This window comes from Theropithecus gelada, chromosome 14, assembly GCF_003255815.1.
Source record: "Theropithecus gelada isolate Dixy chromosome 14, Tgel_1.0, whole genome shotgun sequence".
Taxonomy (NCBI): Eukaryota; Metazoa; Chordata; class Mammalia; order Primates; family Cercopithecidae; genus Theropithecus; species Theropithecus gelada.
This window is the reverse complement of record NC_037682.1, coordinates 47,133,102-47,153,482: the sequence shown is the minus strand read 5'-3', so window position 1 is coordinate 47,153,482 and position 20,381 is coordinate 47,133,102. Positions and strand designations below refer to the sequence as shown.

Here is a 20,381-nt window from a genome sequence, read left to right as displayed (position 1 = left end):
GAGGGGAGGGGAGGGAAGAGGAGGGGAGGGGGGAGGGAAGAGGAGGGGAGGGGGGAGGGGGGGGGAGGGGAGGGGAGAGGAGGGAAGGGGAGGGGAGGGGGGAGGGGGAGAGAGAGAGAGACAGAGAGAGAGGAAGGAAGGAAGGAAGGAAGGCAGGCAGGCAGGCAGGCAGGCAGGCAGGCTGGTATTTGGAAAAAGAAAAGCTTAGGTACCTTTACCTGACGTTTGTTAAAGCAGCTGAACTTTCCATACTGGACATGATAGGGGCACATTAAATCAAAGACTAACATCTTACTGCCAATCATTACTCTAGTGAGCCACTTTTAGGAACAGTAATATTTTGATGTTGTTAGTTGTGTGTGGGCAACAAAAGGCTGAGTACTCCTGGTCAACAATGTGCCAGGAGATTTATTAAAGGCTCTGTCTATATTACCTAACTTTGTAGAAGCCAATCAAGGTAGATACACTATTCTTATTTTATTAAAAAGAGAAAAAGCTAAGGCTCAGAGAGATAAAATAATATGCCAAAGGCCATTCAGCACGAAATGTAGAAGACTCGGAATTTACACCAAGGATAGTCTGGCTCCAAAACCTGGACTTTTTTCCTGTGTAACACAGAATCTACTTCCTCCTCCACTTATCTCCACTAACCTACCCACTATTATCTGGAATCCTAACTATTCCACTTAACTGAATTCTCAAAAAGTCACAGATTCCCAAACTGCCAAACCCAATAACCCTTCATCACTTCCCATTTTCTTAACCCCACGCAGAAGACAACCCGGCTAACTGTTCTCTGCTTCTTGAACCCCACCTCCTGGGGCTCTAGGACACTGCATTTTCTCGGTTCTCTTTCTCTCCAGTTCTCTGGTACTCTCTCATCTTTTTCTATACTTACTCATATAAATTTATCTCATATATTTCATTTACTCTCTCAAGGCTGCTACTATTTTTTATATACCACTGGTATATACCACTGGTATATAAAAAAAAATCTCCACTTCCTAATGCTGGTCAGGACATTCTCCAACTTACAATGTTCTTAATCTAGCCACCTCTCAAGGATCAGAAGTTCTACTTCCCTCTGAAATCCTCCCTTACAGCCCACAGCACTCACCCTATTTCTTGCACTCAACCTATTTCTTACACTCTGCTCATATGGCACTAAATCATGCACTGCACTGTCACAACTCTTACTTCTTATTGTTGTTAAACTTTTTGGAGAAATAAATCACATCTCTCCAATAAATTATAATCTTAAGAACAGGGACCATATTTCTTTTTCCTTTATGTTTCCAAGAATACTAAAAATGGTTCCATGTGTCTATGAAACTAACTGATTTTTAACAGGAGTTGAGTACTCATGTAAGTGTTAAACATTTTGTCAATATGAAAGACCCGATCACTATCCCTACAGGATAGTAATCTTTGTCATAAAATGCAAGAAATGGTCAGAATCTTAATCCAAAGTCAAATTGAGAAGGCTGCCTTCAAGAGTCAGAGGAGAAAAAAAAAGGAAGGGGTCCAGAGGATCTCTGAGAAAGAGATACAGGATCATAATTTTGATACTGAACCTGACATTGAGCTTGGAAAACTCCTTAGGAATTGCAACCTAGATTAGATGGGGGGCTGGGGACGGGAACTTAGATAAAAGCTGATACTTGTAATTTATACATTCCTCATCCCCTTATCCCTACACTGATAATAAATGGGGACACAAACCTAAGAGGATTGTTTTAAAGTTCGAGAAAGTAATACCAATGTGCCTGAAAGGAAACAAAGTGCATAAGGATGCCCCCTCTGGGATGTATGGGTTGCAACAGTAAAAGTCCCACAGGGCACAGTGTACAAATGAAAAAAATAAATAAACAGGAACGAAAAGAAGCCCTCCTCTTCATGTTTTTGAAACAACTCTTTGTTGAATTCACTATCATTTGAGAGTTTTCTATGTGTCTAGCACTGCCCATAGAAAAGGAGTTGACAATCTGATGCTGGGATGCATATTCATAATACAATAAGAGTGGCAATGATAAAGGAATGAATATGGTTTGACAACAGTACATGCACAGGAACAGGCTGTCTAATGTAAGCCTCTTGGAGGAATCAGCAGAGGTTTCAAAGCGGCATTAATTGTTGCTTTAGCTGAGGAACAGGCAGAGTCAGATCATCAAAGGTTTTGTCTACCATGGTAGGGACTGTTAGCAGGAGCTTTAAATAGCTACAGTCAAAAGAATAACTACCAGGAGAGCTAAGTGTATTGTGGCCTGACTACTAGAAAACATACTCTTGGGTACTTTGGGAGGCCAAGGCAGGTGGATTGCCTGAGCCCAGGAATTCGAGACCAGCTTGAGCAACAAGGTGAAACCCTGTCTCTACTAAAATATAAAAAATTAGCCAGGGGTGGTGGCGTGCACCTGTGAGTCCCAGCTACCTGGGAGGTTGAGGCAGGAGAATTGCTAGAAACTGGAAGGCGGAGGCTGCAGTAAGCCGAGATCGCACCACTGCACTCCAATCTGGGTGACAGACCAAGACTCTGTCTCTAAAAAAAAAAAAAAATACTCTTGGGTAAGGGACTTCCCAACACCCTGCACATCACATCATAGTCAACAAATATTTATTGAGTATCTATCACATGCCAGGTATTAGGCCAAGCATTGAAAAAATAATAGTGAACAAAACAGAAATAAAGCCCTCATGGAGCTTACTGTCTAGGGTAAGACGTGTATAGATACTATATTAATATGTAATTATATTAAATATTATATTAATATGTAACTATATTAATTGTAATTATATTAATTGTAATTAATTATAACATATTATATTAATATGTAATTATAAACAAATTATGATATAATATGTAATTATAAAATTAATATGTAGTTATAAATTAATATGTAATTATAAAATTATGATATGTAAATATAGAATTATATAAATGTAATTATATTGTATATAATTATAAAATTATAAAATTAATATATAAATATGTAATATGTAATATATGAATTATATATTATATAATATATAAAAATGACAAGTGCCATAAAGGAAGAATGCTAAAGAAGGAAGTTTTTAGCATGCTTTATCTAATTATGGGCAAATAAATGTCTTTCTCTAGTAACTTTCATGATGAATTAGAATTATGGAGTTACTAAAGTGTTATAATGTCTATAATTCACTTTTTAATTTTATTTTTTTGAGACAGAGTCTTGCTCCGTAGCCCAGGCTGGAGTGCAATGGCACGATCTCGGCTCACTGCAACCTCCACCTTCCAGGTTCAAGTGATTCTCCTGCCTCAGCCTCCCTAGTAGCTGGGATTACAGAAGCGTGCCACCATGCCGGGCTAATTTTGTATTTTTAGTAGAGATGGGGTTTCTCCATGTTGATAGGCTAGTCTCGAACTCCTGACCTCAAATGATCTGCCTGCCTCTGTCTCCCAAAGTGCTGGGATTACAAGCATGAGCCACACTCAGCCTTATAATTCACTTTTAAATACTTCAGTGTAGGAAGTATGACAAATACATAAGCTGGTTTTTATCCTTACCCTTAGAGGCAATCAGTTAAATTTCAATTACTTTTAAAAAATCACAAAGAGTGGTTAGTTAGCCTTTGAAAGAACTGAATCAGGTGTTCGCACTCCAGTGTACCATATAGCAACTTCATACAACGTTTGCTGAATTTCCATCAGAGATCTTATTAACTAGCCTAACGGATATCAGAAATAATTTTTTATTGATGAAATAGAGTTCAAGATACTGGCTGGAAATCATACACTGGCACTCTTGCTCTTGCAGAACAAGGTGTAAGAATTGGCAGGCCCAGCAGTTAACAACTTTTAGGACAGCACTTTGTGCTGGACTTTGCACCAAATCCAACTAGAAGGCTGGCTGAACTCTGACTTTAGAATACGGCTGAAACTGCCTCCAGCAGATCTTTCATGCAAGTATTTGTCAGAGTACCTACAGGATAGAGAGCTGAAATTTCACCAAGCATACAAGAACAAGTTCTACAACTTTTTTTGTGCCTGCTTGCTAAAAAGACATACATCTGTGTGGCAGATTTTGATCTGGGACTTTTTTTCATTATGGCATCCCACCAGCTAGGGAAGGTTATGAAGAGGTTAGTAGAGCTATCTTAGCTCTAATTGTTAGAAGTTTCTTGGCAATTATAAACTCTCCAGTTGGCTTGGAAAGAGAAGTGTATTTCTAGGATCTTTCCATTCCTTTTAAATACAGAACACTTCATGTACCATAATTATTTCCTAACTTTCTAAAAATAATTTAGTGCAAAAATAACCTTAAAAAACTAACTACTTCTGAACAAGAAACAGAGATTAAAAGCTAAGTATTCTTTCTTTCCCCCCAGATCAAAGGAAAGTAGAAACTTACCTAAGATGTAAGAGTTTGGGGAAAGACAAAGATTGGGAGGATCCAACTGTATGATCATACTGAGGTTCTGATCTAGAAAGTAAACACATCTGTTAATGAGTTTATCTGTTAGAAGTATAACATAGGCCGGGCGCAGTGGCTCAAGCCTGTAATCCCAGCACTTTGGGAGGCCGAGACGGGCGGATCACGAGGTCAGGAGATCGAGACCATCCTGGCTAACACGGCGAAACCCCGTCTCTACTAAAGACACAAAAAAATTAGCCGGGCGAGGTGGCGGCGCCTGTGGTCCCAGCTACTTGGGAGGCTGAGGCAGGAGAATGGCGGGACCCCGGGAGGCGGAGCTTGCAGTGAGCTGAGATCGGGCCACTGCACTCCAGCCTGGGCGACAGAGCGAGACTCCGTCTCAAAAAAAAAAAAAAAAAAAAAAAAAAAAAAGAAGTATAACATAAAATTATACTTTTCCCAATATACGGTAATTTTTGCCTCCAAAACAAATTCAACAGCCTAACTACATCTGCCCTTATTCAACTCACATTAATCATAGGAAAGGTAATTCTCAAAGACTTCTTTGGTTTTTCTGAATCTTTTAATAAAAATTCAACTTCACTCTGAAAAGACATAATAAAATCTTTTTTTTTTTTTTTGAGACGGAGTCTCGTTCTGTCGCCCAGGCTGGGTGCAGTGGCATGATCTCGGCTCACTGCAAGCTCCGCATCCTGGGTTCACGTCATTCTCCTGACTCAGCCTCCTGAGTAGCTGGGACTACAGGCATGCGCCACCACGCCCAGCTAATTTTTTTTTTTGTATTTTTAGTAGAGATGGGGTTTCACCGTTAGCCAGGATGGTCTCAATCTCCTGACCTCGTGATCCACCGGCCTCAGCCTCCCAAAGTGCTGGGATTACAGGCGTGTGTCACCATGCCTGGCCAGGTATAATAAAATCTTTAACACTTATACAATATCAGAGATTTTCACCCAACCTCTATATATAAGCTCTTCAAACAATCCTAACAAGACATACAAATCATTACCTTAGAGTAATCACAGGGAGAGGTGGCAACGAGAGGAGTTTCTTGAACTGATGTGTACTTATAACTTCTCCATCAAAGTTCACTTCCCACATCCTAGAGCCTGGGCGAGCACAATATATCAGAGGTTGCTGGCCCACAGAACATCTTCCAGGAAAGAAACAAGCTCCATATTCTCCATCTCTTTCCTTGTTTCCAATTTTCCAAAACTTTTCTCTAACATCCAGAAAGGAAGAGAAAGCAGATTTACTTACAAAAAAAAGGCAAAAACAATGGCACTACAAATCAGCATGGGCATAATAACTCCACTCACAATGCCTTCTCCTTCATTCATATTAGCAATATACTGAAAAAAACAAGAGAATGGAAAGATCAAAATAGGGTTCTGGCTCTGATTTGCCATTAGCTATTTCTGTGACAGGAAGCAAATCATTTCATATTAGTACTTAGTTTATTAGCCACAGAATAAGAGGCTCAGAATTAATGTAAAGGCCCCTTTCAAATCTAAAAAGTGAATGCTACTGAACTATTTCGTACATCCTTGAACCCTACTAATTGCTTCTAAAGTCACTTTGTAAAATGTTCTTTGGACACTCTATGGAAGCTACTAATCTAGTTCTCCAACCCTGTCTCCAAGTCACTTCCTCACCACAAACACCCAATAAACTTACTTTTTCCTCAAAAACCCAGGTCCTTCTGAAACTCTGCACCTTGGAGTATTCTGCTCCCTTAGGATTACATGGGTTAGATATATAAAAGAGCTCAGTACACTGCCTGGGAACATGGAAGGTGATAATGATGAGGTAGATGTCTCTTCCTAAAAACTCCTGTTACTTACCCTCCATGATTCCATCATTCCTCCTCAGAAACTTTCCCGGATTCCCATATAGGGAATTACATGCTTCCTATGCTTTGCTTTCATAGCACTTATGACATGATATATGGCAATTATGTCTATTTAAACAGCAAATCATGACTTTTCAGGGCAAAGGACACTTCTTATTCCTCTTTGGTTGGATTCCCAGTGTGTAGCACAGTGTCAGGCCTACAGAAAGCACTCAATACATTGTAGAGTTCCATAAACTCAATCTCTTTTATTGAAGAGTGATCTAGTATGCTCTCTAGCATGAATTTACTAGATAACCTCAGATAATTCCATAACTACTTCTGTAGTTACTTGCTTTATGAATAAAACATAACATTTGCTTTCCTTTAAGAACACTGGTGTAAGAGTGCTTCGAAATGTATACAGAGCAGTACAGGAAGTAGTGGTTTTATTACTTATATTCCTTATTTGGGAAACAAAATACATTTCTTCCTTATTTTATATATTTTATGATACCTAATATGGTGCTAAGGATCTGGAAGACTATAATAAATGTTTGCTGAGTGAAAAATGCAATCAATTCATTATCATTTGTATCCTCATTAATCTTACTTTCTATTATTTTTCAAACAATATGTCACAGGCCCAAAGTTGAGTATTTTCACATATGCAACCTTAGTTAATCCTTAACACTAAATTTACATGAAACAAAGTCATATCTATCACTTTGGCTAGTCACTAGGAGGCCCAGCTTTTAAAAATATATATACATACTGTTTGTTGGGGGGGAAAATAGGTTGAAACAAAAAGATTTTTTAACATAAGTATATATTTTATTATACTATCCATGTCCCCAAAAACTGAATTCTAGCTAACAGAGAGTAAGCACATCTAAACATGTTATTTTTACAAGAGGTTCTAGGCTACTGTCATCCAACTTTAGTTATGAAATAGGTACACGGGGGTTGATTACACAATTCTCCCTTCTTTTGTGTAGGCTCAAAACTCTCCATGACAAATTTTTAAAAGGAGATGGTCCTGAGAAATATGATAGCTGCCACGTCCAGTGAAAAAACGAATGGCCAGTGAAAATTTCCTTGCAGTGAGAATGGCTGAGAACTTTGGCACAGTGATGCATAATACTCATTTTCAGCTGTCTGCTATTCTGCTCTGGTATTTCACAGCTACCTCTAATGCACTCCTTTGCCACTCATTGGACCTCTGGCTCTATCTACCCTTGAGATTTTGATGAAATACTTATCTTCATAAAGCTCTTATTCTTCATCCAATTTTACCCTTTAGTAAAATTCTATTAAAATAAAACAAATCTTGAAAACAACAAAACTCAAAGAAGCCTTCCTGCTTCCGCATATAAAAACAGGCCTTTGGCCTTCTCTCATGGCACTTAGAACACGCCTCACCAGCAACGGGCTCACGGAATACTTGTCTTAGTCACCCACTGCACTGTCTTAGACTCCTCTACCTCCTCTCTGCTCTCTAACATCAGCTTGCATACAACTGATTCCGTAACGTCTGTAATAGCCAAGGGCAGTGGTTCTTGCCTGTAATCCAAGCACTTTGGGAGGCTGAGGCAGGAAGATCGCTTGAGCCCAGGAGTTCAAGACCCGCCTGGGTAACATGACAAAACCCAGTCTCTGAACAAAATACAAAAAATTAGCAGGGCATGGTGGCATGTGCCTGTAGACCCAGCTACTTGAGAGGCTGAGGTAGGAGGATCGCTTGAGCTGGGGAGGTCAAGGCTGCAGTGAGCCATGATCACACCACTACACTCCAGCCTGAGTGACAGAGTGAGACCCTGTCTCAAAAAAACAAAAAAGAAAAGAAAAAAAAAATCTGTATAACTGATTGATGGGGCTTGGGGTAGATAACTTCTAAGTTCCTCCCATTTCTAAAAGTCTGCATTTCTGGTGACTAATGGATGGCCAATATACCTCTCAGTGTCACACAAGAAGGATCGAGTTAGTGAAGATATAAGCAGCCTTCCATCCAAATAATCTAACTGTACAACACAGGAGTCAACTGTTGTTATGGTCTGAACAGGAAACATCACAAAAGCAGCAGCTGCCTAAAAGGAATGTGAGAAAGAAATAAAGTTTATTTAATCATAACATACACAAGTGATCTCTTCCTCTTTACCTTGTAAATGAAAATAACTTGAATAGCAAAATAAAATTTTCAAATAAGCCAAAATTTAATTTGCTTGTAAGGATATCGAAGTTTCACTCACTTAAAAGTTGTATTAAATAATTTGGTACGTTAACTGCAGAAGGGAATTCTTAAGGCTCTGTTTGTGATCATCTAATCTTAGAGGTTAGAATGAAAAAGATGAAGCAAGCTTTAGAACTTGTTAGTCAGGCGTGGTAGCACAGATCTATAATCTCAGCTACCCGGGAGGCTGAGACAGAAGGATTGCTTGAGCCTAGGAGCTTGAGGCTGCAGTGAGCTTTGATCGAGCTACTATATTCCAGCCTGGGCAACAGAGGAAGAACCTGTCTCTAACTAAATAAAGTTCTGGAGTATGTGAGAGAATTTTTCACCTGTAGATAGTACTACTCCCGTTGAGAAAAAGACAAAGTACGTTTACTATGTATAGGGTTTCTATATTTTAGATCCAAAATACATTAAGAATCAATTGATAACTTTGATCGGTCATGATGGCAAAAACCAGAAAAATATTCTGATGTGTTCATTCAAATAAAGTAATTTAGCCAATAGCCAGGTGCAGTGGCTCATGCCTGTAATCCCAACACTTTGGGAGGGCAAGGTGAGTGGATCGCTTGAGCCCAGGAGTTCGAGACCAGCCTGGGCAACATGGCAAAACCCTGTTTCTACAAAAAATTTTTAAAAATTAGCCAGGCGTGGTGGTGCATGCCAGTAGTCCCAGCTACTCAGGAGGTTTGGGGTGGGAGGATTGCTTCAGCCCGGGCGATCAAGAGTGCAGTGAACCATGATCTCACCACTGTACTTCAGCCTGAGTGACAGAGCAAGAACCTGTCTCAAAATAAAATAAAATAAAATATAAAATTAATTTAGCCAATAGTAGTTAGAGCCCTTCTTTTCCACCAGGATCCTAAATAGAAACAAGCCAATGCGAGACAAATCCCTCTACTTCTGCTGTAATGGCCCTGGAGGAGCAGGACAATGAGAAGCTGGTCTACTGTCTTAATGACAGACTGGAGCATTCTGTTAGGGTAAACTGAGTCTCAACCCTTCTACTCAGAAAGAACTGCAGCAGGAAGCCTGAGAACCTGCAGAGCAGAGCAAAGCCCGAAGGTGTCTTCAGGATTCCATTCAAAATAAATTATATCCATCCTGATAAAAAAGTATTCCTAGACCTATGAGTTTCTTCTACACAAGAAGCGGAGAAGACCAGGAGCCTGAGCAATTGGTGTCATTTCTATGTCTGTCATTTTATTCACACCAATAATAAACAGATTTCTTTTCTTTCTTAATAGCCTTATGCTAAAGAATGCTTTAAATGAGCCATGCAGGTGAATCAGGAAGAACTGCAATAGATAATATGCAAAGTACTGAAGTTAGCTCACAAAAGCCATTCTGTAACAGCACTGAGCTATAACAGGCTACCATATGTACTATATAAAAACAGGTCTCCTCAAAATCTCCAAGTCTGGACTCTGGATTAGTCTCCCAAGAAATATAGTAGATAAAAATCACATTCTTTAATTGGAAGTTTTATAAGACAACACCTTGTATCTCACTACATACACAAAGAATGGGACTGCTTCTCACCTTTGCTTGTTTAGAAGTACTGAGTTTGATGGCAGAAACCTTCCCAGCATGATCACCTACAAAAACTCTAAGAATAGCTGTATCCCAACAGAGAGCTGTGACTTTTCGGCCTTTGTGTTCTGAAGACACATAAATTTGTTCTGGTTTCCCACGACGCTCTTCATTTAATTCCCAAACAACTACAAGACCTTGACTGCAAGAATTGAGTCACAGAGGCAAACTTTTGGCAATGATGAACAAGGTAGAATTTAATTGCATCACAGTATCAACTATACTAAATACATATGTAACTCTTATTCTTCAGAAAAGAGGAAGTATTATAAAAAGTCAAGATATTAATTTCCTTGTTTTAGTCACCAAACCAGTTTAATAGGAGAAGTTAAATGATCTAAATTATCTCTGTTCCCTTTCTCTTTTAAGGCCTTTGAAATGTTGTAACCTCAAATTAGCATTTTCTACAAACACTCGGATGACTAGCTGTCCGTTCTCGTTTGCTGGGTACTGAGAGATTTCCCGAGACACAGTAATTTCAGCATTAAAACTAGGGCAATCCTAGGCAAACCAGGATGGTTGGTTACCCTAACAAACACATTAAATAAAATAATTAAATGTGTCAAATTAAAATGCATTTGAAAAAGGACAGATGGTTTTAGAACAGATTCTTACCTGGTAGCTACAGCAACATAATCATCATCATGTAAACAACAGGCAACTTGAGAAATTGCACCTTCCTAGAGCACAAAAGAAAAAATATTTTTTAAATCTCAAGTTTTACATTATTTATTTATTTTATTTTTTTTTTTTTTTTGAGACTGAGTCTCGCTCTCTTGCCCAGGCTGGGGTGCAATGATGCGATCTCGGCTCACTGCAACCTCCACTTCCTGGGTTCAAGCAATTCTCCGGCCTCCGCCTCCCAAGTAGCTAGGATTACAGGTGCCCACCAACACGCCCAGCTAATTTTTGTATTTTTAGCAGAGACAGGGTTTCACCATGTTGGCCAGGCTGGTCTCCAACTCCTGACCTCAGGTAATCCACCCGCCTTGGCCTCCCAAAACGCTGGGATTACAGGCGTGAGCCACCGCACCAGGGCACGTTTTACATTCTTTTATTCCAAACGATTATTTATATTGGAGAAATTTGCATTTATGAAAAAGACTCCAAATGGTATACGACAGAGCTGCCCTTAATCTTACCCTGTGTGAAAGAAAAAGCCTGTGCTTCCAACCTTCTTTCTGAATGAGATGGAGTCCTCCTCCTGAACTGCCCAAAGCCAACCATTTCCGAGACACAGCTATGCTCGTGCACTAAAAACATGTAAAGAGAAGTGTGAGATGATCACAGCTACTTAACCAAATAGACTATCCACTGAAAATAAATACTGAGGATTTATGCATCAGGCTCCTTCCCTCACTTTACCCTCTGCCCAAATGGACACAACATGACACTTACTCTCTAATTTTAGAATAGTAAAAAATACTGAAGAAAGAACATTTTGTTTTTAAACTTCTAAACGAATCTCACAAAGGCTGAATAGGCTCCACCTTGTGAGTAATTTTCCCTTGGCAAAAGCTGGCTGTTAGACTGTTCATATTTTGTGTAATTTGGCTAGGTCATTCCAATGCTAACTACAACAATGGAAGACCGAGGAAGTGACCAGAAGATAAAGTAACCATGTTAAACATTCATTCATTTACATCACTTCTGATCTGTACAAACACCACAAAACAGCCGCAAGTCTTAGGGTAGGTGAGACTCCATCAGAGAATGCAGTGGCCATGCTGTGCCCAATACCCTGTGGCAAAGTTATTAGTTGGTTGACTAAGAGACATTCCCAATCCTCTTCAATTTTGCTGCTTTTCACTACAGAAGTTGGAAAACCTAAATATTCACCTTCCCAGTTCCCTAGCTGCCAAGCGTTGCCATGTAACTCAGTTCTACCTAATATGACCAACACAGCTGAGGGCTTCTCAGGAAGGGAAGCTTTACCTTTCCAGATAAGAGGCAGAGCCTGTAGAAAGCCTTTGCCCTTTGCCCCCACTTTCTTGAGATGTTAATGAGAACAGTAAGACTGGAGACAGGACACACATTGCAAATGCAACTAAAAGCTAATATATGTACAATGGTAGAATGGGAAAAATGGGAGCCAGTTATATCATTGGGCCACTACACTAAACCCAGAATACTAACCTCCTATGAGATTATAAACATCTTTACCACTTAAGCTCCTATTAATATGTTACACCATACTGTAACTTGCAGCTGAAAAAATGTCTGATGTCAAGCCTCAAAACTGTTACTCATATTATTTTGTCTATTACTTCCTATTTTTCCCTTTCCTCAGATGCTGGTATTTCCTTTAGGGCAGTAGCAAAAGTATAAAAATGAAATTATTTTGGTACTGGTTATGAAACTTTGTTTTTTACCACATCATTCCTGAGTTTAATCAAAATAACTCAGAGATTGAAGGAAGTACATAGTTCTTTGAATTCCAAGGACAATCAAAACACATAGCTATTAGGAAAAGAAAAATAGCTCAGGGCAGTCTGAACTATGTGAAGTATGCAGGTCCAGACAGAAATGAATATGAGATATCAGTCATGCTCCCAATCTCGGCACCCATGCCTGGGGACAATTGTTTAAAGTCATTTTGTCACTGACTAGCTGTCTCGCCTGTTAACTTCATGTCACTGAAATCTGTGATACTAAGAACAATGTATAGCCAATCAATAGTTTTTGTTATTTTAATATGTTATTGGTAAACAACTCAGAATCTGCCTCCTTTTCCTTTAAACATCCACTTGGGCTGGACAAGGTGGCTCACGCCTATAATCCCAACACTTTGGGAGGTCAGAAGTTCGAGACTAGACTGAGCAAGAGAATAAGATCCCAGTCCTAAATTAAAATTTTTTATTTTTAAGAAATCCAGGCCAGGTGCAGCAGCTCACGCCTGTAATCCCAGCACTTTGGGAGGCCGAGGTAGGAGGGTCACGAGGTTAGGAGATCGAGACCATCCTGGCCAATAAGGTGAAACCCTATCTCTACTAAACGTACAAAAATTAGCTGAGCGTGGCAGTGTGCACCTTTAATCCCAGCTACTTGGGAGGCTGAGGCAGTAGAATCACCTGAACCCAGGAGACGGAGGTTGCAGTGAGCCAAGATTGCGCCACTGAACTCCAGCCTGGAGACAGAGCTAGATGCCATTTCAAAAAAAAAGGCCTGGTGCGGTAGCTCATGCCTATAATTCCAGCACTTTGGGAGGCCAAGGCTGAAGGACTGCCGGAGCCCGGGAGTTTGAGACCAGTCACAGCAACATAATGAAACCCTATCTCTAAGAAATTTACAAAAATTAGTCGGGCCACGTGGTGTGGTGCACGCCTATAGTCCCAGTTACTTGAGAGGCTGAGGCAAGAAGACTGCCTGACGCCAGTTCAAGGCTACAGTGCACTGCAGTGTGCTATGACTCAGCTATGATGACTGTGAATAGCCACTGTACTCCAGCTTGGGCAACACAGTAAGACTGCACCACCCCTTGCCCCACCATCTGTTTCAAAAAATAATCACCCAGCACATTGGGAGGCTGAGGTGGGCGTATTACTTGAGGCCAGGTGTTTGAGAACAGCCTGGCCAATATGGCAAAACCCCATCTCCACTAAAAATTCAAAAATTAGCCAGGCATGGTGGTACACACCTGTAATCCTAGCCTCTCTGGTGGCTGAGGCATGAGAATCACTTGAAACCAGGAGGCAGAGTTTGCCCAGAGCTGAGATGGTGCCACTGTACTCCATCCTGGGCAACAGAGCACGACTCCATCTCAAAAAAAAAAAAAATCCACTTGTAACTGCTGCTAATTAAAGTGTATATTTAAAACAACTTTTATCTATGTTCCCAGGTTGTAATCCTCAAGCTTGGCCCTAATAAACTGTCTGCTTATATTATTTTTGCCTTTGTTTTGTTTTTTGGGTTTTTTTATTCCTCTTGAGATAGGGTCTTGCTGTGTCACCCAAGCTGGAATGCAGTGGAGCAATCACAGCTCACTGTAGCCTCAACCTCCCTGGCTCAAGCAATCCTCCCAACTCAGCCTTCTGAGTAGCTGGGACCACAGGTGCCCACCACCATGTCCAGCTAATTTTTGTATTTTTTGTAAAGATGGGATTTTGCCATGTTGCCCAAGCTGGTCTCAAACTCCTGAGCTCAAGCAATCCTCCCACTTCTGCCTCCTAAATTATTGGGATTACAGGTGTGAACCACGAAGCCAGGGCACTTGCCTCAGCTTCTTCCTCTTAGGTCAACATTCTGCCCAGAGCGAACTAACTTTTGCTTTGCTCCCTAAACTGAGGGTTACACCAGACTCCCTGTTTTGGAATGACCGTAGTATAACTGCAATGATTCATGTTATTCAAAATGTAATGGGGTTATTGGGGCTCAGCAACCAATACCCCAAAATATGGAGCTTTGACATGCTGACAGTTCTCAGAAGTTGCCTCAAAATCAAAGTCCCTTTAACCTTGTCTCGTTTCCACCTCTCCACCAAGCACAGAGAGGGACTCTCTCCATAGGAATTTCCTTATCTGACCAAGAAAGCCTCTTTCCAAAAGGTACAGGCTCAGTGGCTCATGCCTGTAATCCCAGCTCTTTGGGAGGAGGCAGGAGGATTGTCTGAGGCCAAGAGTTTGAGACGAGCCTGGCCAACATGGTGAAACTCCGTCTCTACTAAAAATACAAAAATTAGCCGGGCATGGCGGCAGATGCCTGTAATCCCAGCTACTCAGGAGGCTGCGGCACAAGACTCACTTGAACCCAGGAAGTAGAGGTTGCAGTGAGCCAAGATCGTGCCACTGCACTCCAGCCTGGGCAAGGGAATGAGATTCTATCTCAAAAAAGAAAGAAAGAAAGGAAGGAAAGAAAGGAAAGAAAGAAAGGAAAGGAAAGGGAAGGAAGGAAGGAAGGAAGGGAGGGAGGGAGGGAGGGAGGGTGGGTGGGAGGGAAAGCTTCCTTCCAAAAGAAATGCAATTGTCCTAAACACTTTCCCTAGGGATCTCATCAAATTACCAGGAAAGATCAACCACTAGAGAAGAGACTGGGAGTGATCATCATGCCCAGATAGACTTTTCATTTATTCTTCTGAAGGCAGCTCCAAGAGTTCATCCGGGGGATTTTACCTGATTGTTCCTATGCAGCTCCATCCCTCACCTTCCCATGTCTGCCTCCCACTTGCTAGGTCTATTCATTCTCGCTAATGATTTATTGCTACTCAGAACAATCATCTACATTCTCCATATCCCCACTTCCCTATGAAAGAGGGTACATACAGCCAGGCATGGTGGCTCACTCCTGTTACCCCAGTGCTTTGGGGAGGCCAAAGGCCAAGGCACAGGATTGCTTGCGGCCAGGAGTTAGATGCTATCATGAGCTATGGTCTCACCACTGTACTCCAGCCTGGGCAACATAGCAAGACCCCATCTCTACAAAAACTTTTTTAAAATTAGCCTGGCATGGTGTCGAGTATGTTTAGTCCCAGGTACTCAGGAGGATGAGGCAGGAGGATTACTTGAACCCAGAAGTTTGAGGTTACAGTGAGCTAGGATCTCCCCATTGCACTCAGGCACAGGCAACAAAGAGAGCCTGTTTCAAAAGGAAAAAAAAAAAAAAAGAAAAGAAGATTTTATATGCCTTTTCTCCTATTAATCTTACTTGTATTAGTTGATTTTCAGCGAACCTTCAGAGGGTGAAGGGACAGTTTTCTCTTGGTCTTTGTGGGATATACTCATTTATACCATTTTATTTTCAATCAAATACATTAGCTTCTGAGAGAAGACAGCAACACTAACAGGGGAAAATGAAGCAAGTCAGTATCAGGGTTTCCAGGGACGGTAAATTAGAATTCAAAAGATAGCTCAAAAAATAAATCAAGAAAGAGCTATGAAAATTATACCTCTATGTAAAGTGTCAACCTAAAAGGAAGAAGTTGAGGCCAAATTAACATCGAGTTTATCTGGGCCAAGTTTGAGGACTGCAGCCTAGGACACACTTCCAAGTTGCCTTGGTGAATGCTCTGGAAAACAAGAAACTCAAGTTCTCAGAAGAGGCTGTTTGTCAGGAATTCTCATTGGCTTACAGCAATAACATTGATTAGTGATTGGCTATACATTTTTGAAGTATAAGGTATACTGCATTTTATCACTACTTGGTGTCAGTTAGTCTAGTGCCCACATAGCAAGTAGCTTCAAGAGGTAATTAATTAGCTCAAACGAGAGTGATAAGACCTGTAATCCCAGCACTTTGGGAGGCCAAGGCAGGCGGATCACAAGGTCAGGAGATCAAGACCATCCTGGCTAACCTGGTGAAACCCTGTCTCTACTAAAAATACAAAAAAATTAGCCAGGCGTGGTGGTGGGTGCCTGTAGTCCCAGTTACTCGGTAGGCTGAGGCAAGAGAATGGCGAGAACCCAGGAGGCGGAGCTTACAGTGAGTCAAGATCGTGCCACCACACTCTAGCCTGGGTGACAGGGCGAGACTCTGTCTCAAAAAAAAAAAAAAAGGAGTGATAAAAGGCTGCTGTTTCACTCCAGTGCTTCTCTGGGCCTGACAATTTTTTTTTTCTTGAGACAGAGTCTCACTTTGTTGCCCAGGCTACAGTGCAGTGGCATGACCTCGGCTCACTGCAACCTCCACCTCCCGAGTTCAAGTGATTCTCATGCCTCAGCCTCCCGAATACCTAGGATTATAGGCGCATGCCACCTTGCCCAGCTAATTTTTGTATTTTTAGTAGAGACAGAGTTTTGCCATGTTGGCCAGGCTGGTCTTGAACTCCTTGCCTCAAGCGATTCTCCCACCTCAGCCTCCCAAAGTGTTGGAATTACAGGTGTAAGCCACCACACCCAGCCTTGGCCTGATAATTTAAAGGGGCTTACATTCCTCAGATAAAAAGTTTATTTTCTTTTTTTCTCCCCACGAAAGTATGACTAGGACAGGTAAGAACACCCAAGATTCCATAAAACGTTAAGGAACTAGAGGGTAGGGGCACAGTAACAAAGAGTACATGAAAATGAAACTGATACAAGGATCAATAAATTCACCTTTAGACGACTGGAGTCCAGCCGCAGGGCTGACAGTAATGGATCCAGAGATTCAAACTCTGCAAGAACATGGCTGTAGGACTCTGGTATCACTGGCACAAAAGTCATTTAGCCAGAAAGCTGAAACTTGTTGAATGATAGATACAGTATTCCTTACCTGAATAAAATCCACAAAAATATAATTTAAGAAGCCCTCCATTCATTTAACATGCATTTAACAAATATGTGGGGAACATAATGAAACATGAGAAAGTCCCCACTATACAGGTACTTAGAAAGAAAACACATACAGGTAACATTGTATGCCACGGTGTGTTTACATTGTGTCATTCCCTGACTCTAAAACTCCCAGAGTAGCAGGTACAGATTCTCAAGGCCCTCCATAATCCTATCCCCCTCTATTATCTAACAGTGTGAGTAAGCAGAATAGGCAGAGTAGGATTTAGGAAAATTGGCCTATCTCCTCTGAGGCAAAACAGTAACCCTGCTGCTGTATTTCTATGAGTAGTAAATCTTCTGTCTTTAGGAGTCTTTCATTAAAATGCAATCTTCCATAAAGGTCTCAACTTATTAAGTGTTATCAGCAAACCCTACAGTTATCAGCTAACAATTTAACAGTGCTTAATAGGAATAGGCCACTAGACTTCTCTCTCCAACCTAGCAGGTGCTTAGTAAGCGAGGTGAATGAATGAACAGATCTAAGTGAGAAGGTACAGGGAAATAGAGCACAAAGAAAAATAAAGAGCTGCAACAAAAGAGACTAGATAGGACAGAACAGGGATAAGAATGCAAGGTAACAAATGCCAAATAACCAGGGAGGACTTTGTAAAGTAACACAAGAGTTTTTGTGTTCACCTACTCTCAAATGCACTTTTATGTCCCATTGCAGCAATCTCAAGAAAAAAAGAAACGAAAATTCTCCTCATAAATTACAACTTTTCTCAATCACTTGTTACCTGCCAAATTTAGAAAGCAAATTAATACAACAGAAAAATTCATAAACTGTTTATATATTCTCATTTTTTGTTCATGCTTTATGTTTTTTACTTTTTTTCCAGAAACATATATATTCAATCACTCATTTATTCAACAGATTTGTACTGAGCACCCACCTAAGTGCCAGCCATTATTCTAGGTCCTAGATATGATAAAGTTCTAACCCTCAAAGAACATACTTTCTAGTGGCAAAACGAAGACTATGTTTTTTATTGCACACATATAACACAATCTGATTTTCTGCTAGTAACACTGTTCCTAATACAGCTTGACCTCTGCAAGGAGAATGATGTTCAGGAAAAAAAAAAAAAAGTTTTCACATGCCTGTACTCAAAATATTTGAGAATTATTGATCTAAGAAAGTCTTCCCTCATTCTTTTCACTCATTCATTTCATTCAGTACCTAGTAAAGTATCAGGCACAGTGGTAAAAAAAGACGAGTAAAATAATTCCAGAAGTCAGTTTATAATAGAGAGAAAAAGACAAATACCACACACACACACACACACACACACACACACACACATCTTATGAGGGAAACATAAGCAAACTGCTTTGTTAGAACTTTACAGGACAGAGGGATCACACTGAATTACAGCGAACCGAAGAAAACTCTCTAAGGAAAGTAGTATTGATGCTGACTACGCTTTTATCTCAAGGAAAAGGGAAAGGGTAGCAGGTAGGGCAGCAACGTGCAAATATATAGAGAAGAAAAAAATGCAGAATATACTAGAAGCATACAAATTTAGTCTTTGACTGAAACATAGGATACAAGCAATGGAATAACGAAAGACAAAGCTGGAATCATAATTTGGGCCCAAGTTACAAAACACTTTGAATTTCAAACCAAAGAGCCTGCACTTAACTTGGCAGGCAACAGAAAGGAACTGAAGAATTTGGTGTTGGGAGGTCGCATAATTTCTGTAAAGTGCTGTGGGTGGTTAGACGCTAGAAAACAAAGATTTGAGAAAAGGGGTGGGTGGTATGAAAATGAGGATAAAACATTTCAATTACTCAAGAAGTCCGGTGGAAAAGGAGAAAACCTCTCTGGACTTTATTATTGGGGAGACTCTTCAACAGATTTGTAGGTAGTAGCTAAAAGTAGACTCTAAAACGAAAGGGGCTGAAAATACAAGAAAAAGATAAAACCACAGTACAGGATCCAAGAGATGGAAAGGAATGATAATATCATAGTGTCTCCTCTACGTGTGATCTTGAAAGAAACTCCAAAGTAGATAGGTCATTTTGCCTTAATCTCGGTGAAAAGAGAATGTCCTGCAAGTTATAATATAATGGGGGTGGGGGTGGGGTGGGGAGGGGAACACACCTAGTAAGTTCTACTGAAAAGAAAAAAAGAATTTAACAGAAATGAGAACCGACAATAAAAACAGCATAAGCAATGCCAATTCTCAGAGAAGCTGCTGGATGACAGTGTTAAACCAACTCTAACTTTACGCATTTATGTTTACTCTCCCTGAAATGACTGCTTCCCCTCCAGATCTTCTTACCCAAATGTATCCAGCTTTCAAGATCCCACATGAGCCCTATTTCCTAGAATTCTCAACATGGAGACAGGTTCATAGGTAATTCAGTGAACATGTCCACCTAATTCAGAAATTAGTTTTGCCCTAGGTCCCCGAACACTTTCAGCAACGGAAAGAAAACACTCACTCTCATGAAGCTGCCAACTCCAGTCCTCCACAGGGCTCACTGTTAAAAGGTTCTTTTTAATACTCTGCTGAAGCCTGATCACTTATAGCTCTACCATTATTCCTATTTGTATGTAGCTTCTATAGTTGAAGGGAATGAGCTGTCTCTTTCCAAAACAATCCTTCTGTATTTCAAAAGTCTTATCAGGTCTTCTAAAAATTTAACATTCCCAGTTCCTCCATCACTCCTGACATGACATTTTCCAACCCTCTGTTCCAGTCAACCTTCTACAGACGTACTTTAGTTTGTCTAAAAATGAGGTGCCTAGTGCTGAGCATAATACTCCTTAAGCAGTTGGATGAGCCCAGAATAGAGTAGAAACACTAACTTCCTGGATCTAGACACTAAGTTTCTATATTACAACCTAAAATAGTATTAGTTGTGTTTAAGTGGCCGTGTTACACCGTTGATTCAACAGAGCAAGTGGTCAACTAAAACCCAAAGAAATTGTTTACATAAACAAAATCTTCTTAGCCAGTAGCTACATATAGTAGAACTGAGCTCAAATTGAAAGCTGCTATTAATCAAATGCAACAGTGGATACAAAAAGTACCTAGAAATGTACAAACAGTATAAACAGGAAC

The 20,381-nt window shown here is 40.4% G+C and overlaps 1 protein-coding gene across 4 annotated transcripts in view; it reads right to left on the bottom strand.

Annotated features, from left to right (window-relative positions):
- The window catches only part of HPS5 (HPS5, biogenesis of lysosomal organelles complex 2 subunit 2), a 45,895-nt gene that overhangs the window by 24,111 nt on the left and 1,403 nt on the right, over window positions 1-20,381 (bottom strand). For 2 of the 4 annotated variants that reach the window (XM_025355487.1, XM_025355486.1), the window contains exons 2-8: window positions 17,092-17,248; window positions 11,209-11,319; window positions 10,682-10,746; window positions 10,016-10,208; window positions 8,197-8,330; window positions 5,422-5,634; window positions 4,392-4,463 (exon numbers count right to left, since the gene is read on the bottom strand). In XM_025355487.1, the coding sequence (XP_025211272.1) occupies window positions 4,392-4,463; window positions 5,422-5,634; window positions 8,197-8,330; window positions 10,016-10,208; window positions 10,682-10,746; window positions 11,209-11,319; window positions 17,092-17,199 (896 nt within the window). In that variant the 5' untranslated portion in view covers window positions 17,200-17,248. The remainder of the gene's footprint in view (window positions 1-4,391; window positions 4,464-5,421; window positions 5,635-8,196; window positions 8,331-10,015; window positions 10,209-10,681; window positions 10,747-11,208; window positions 11,320-17,091; window positions 17,249-20,381) is intronic. The other 2 variants (XM_025355489.1, XM_025355488.1) reach the window with 1 other exon arrangement.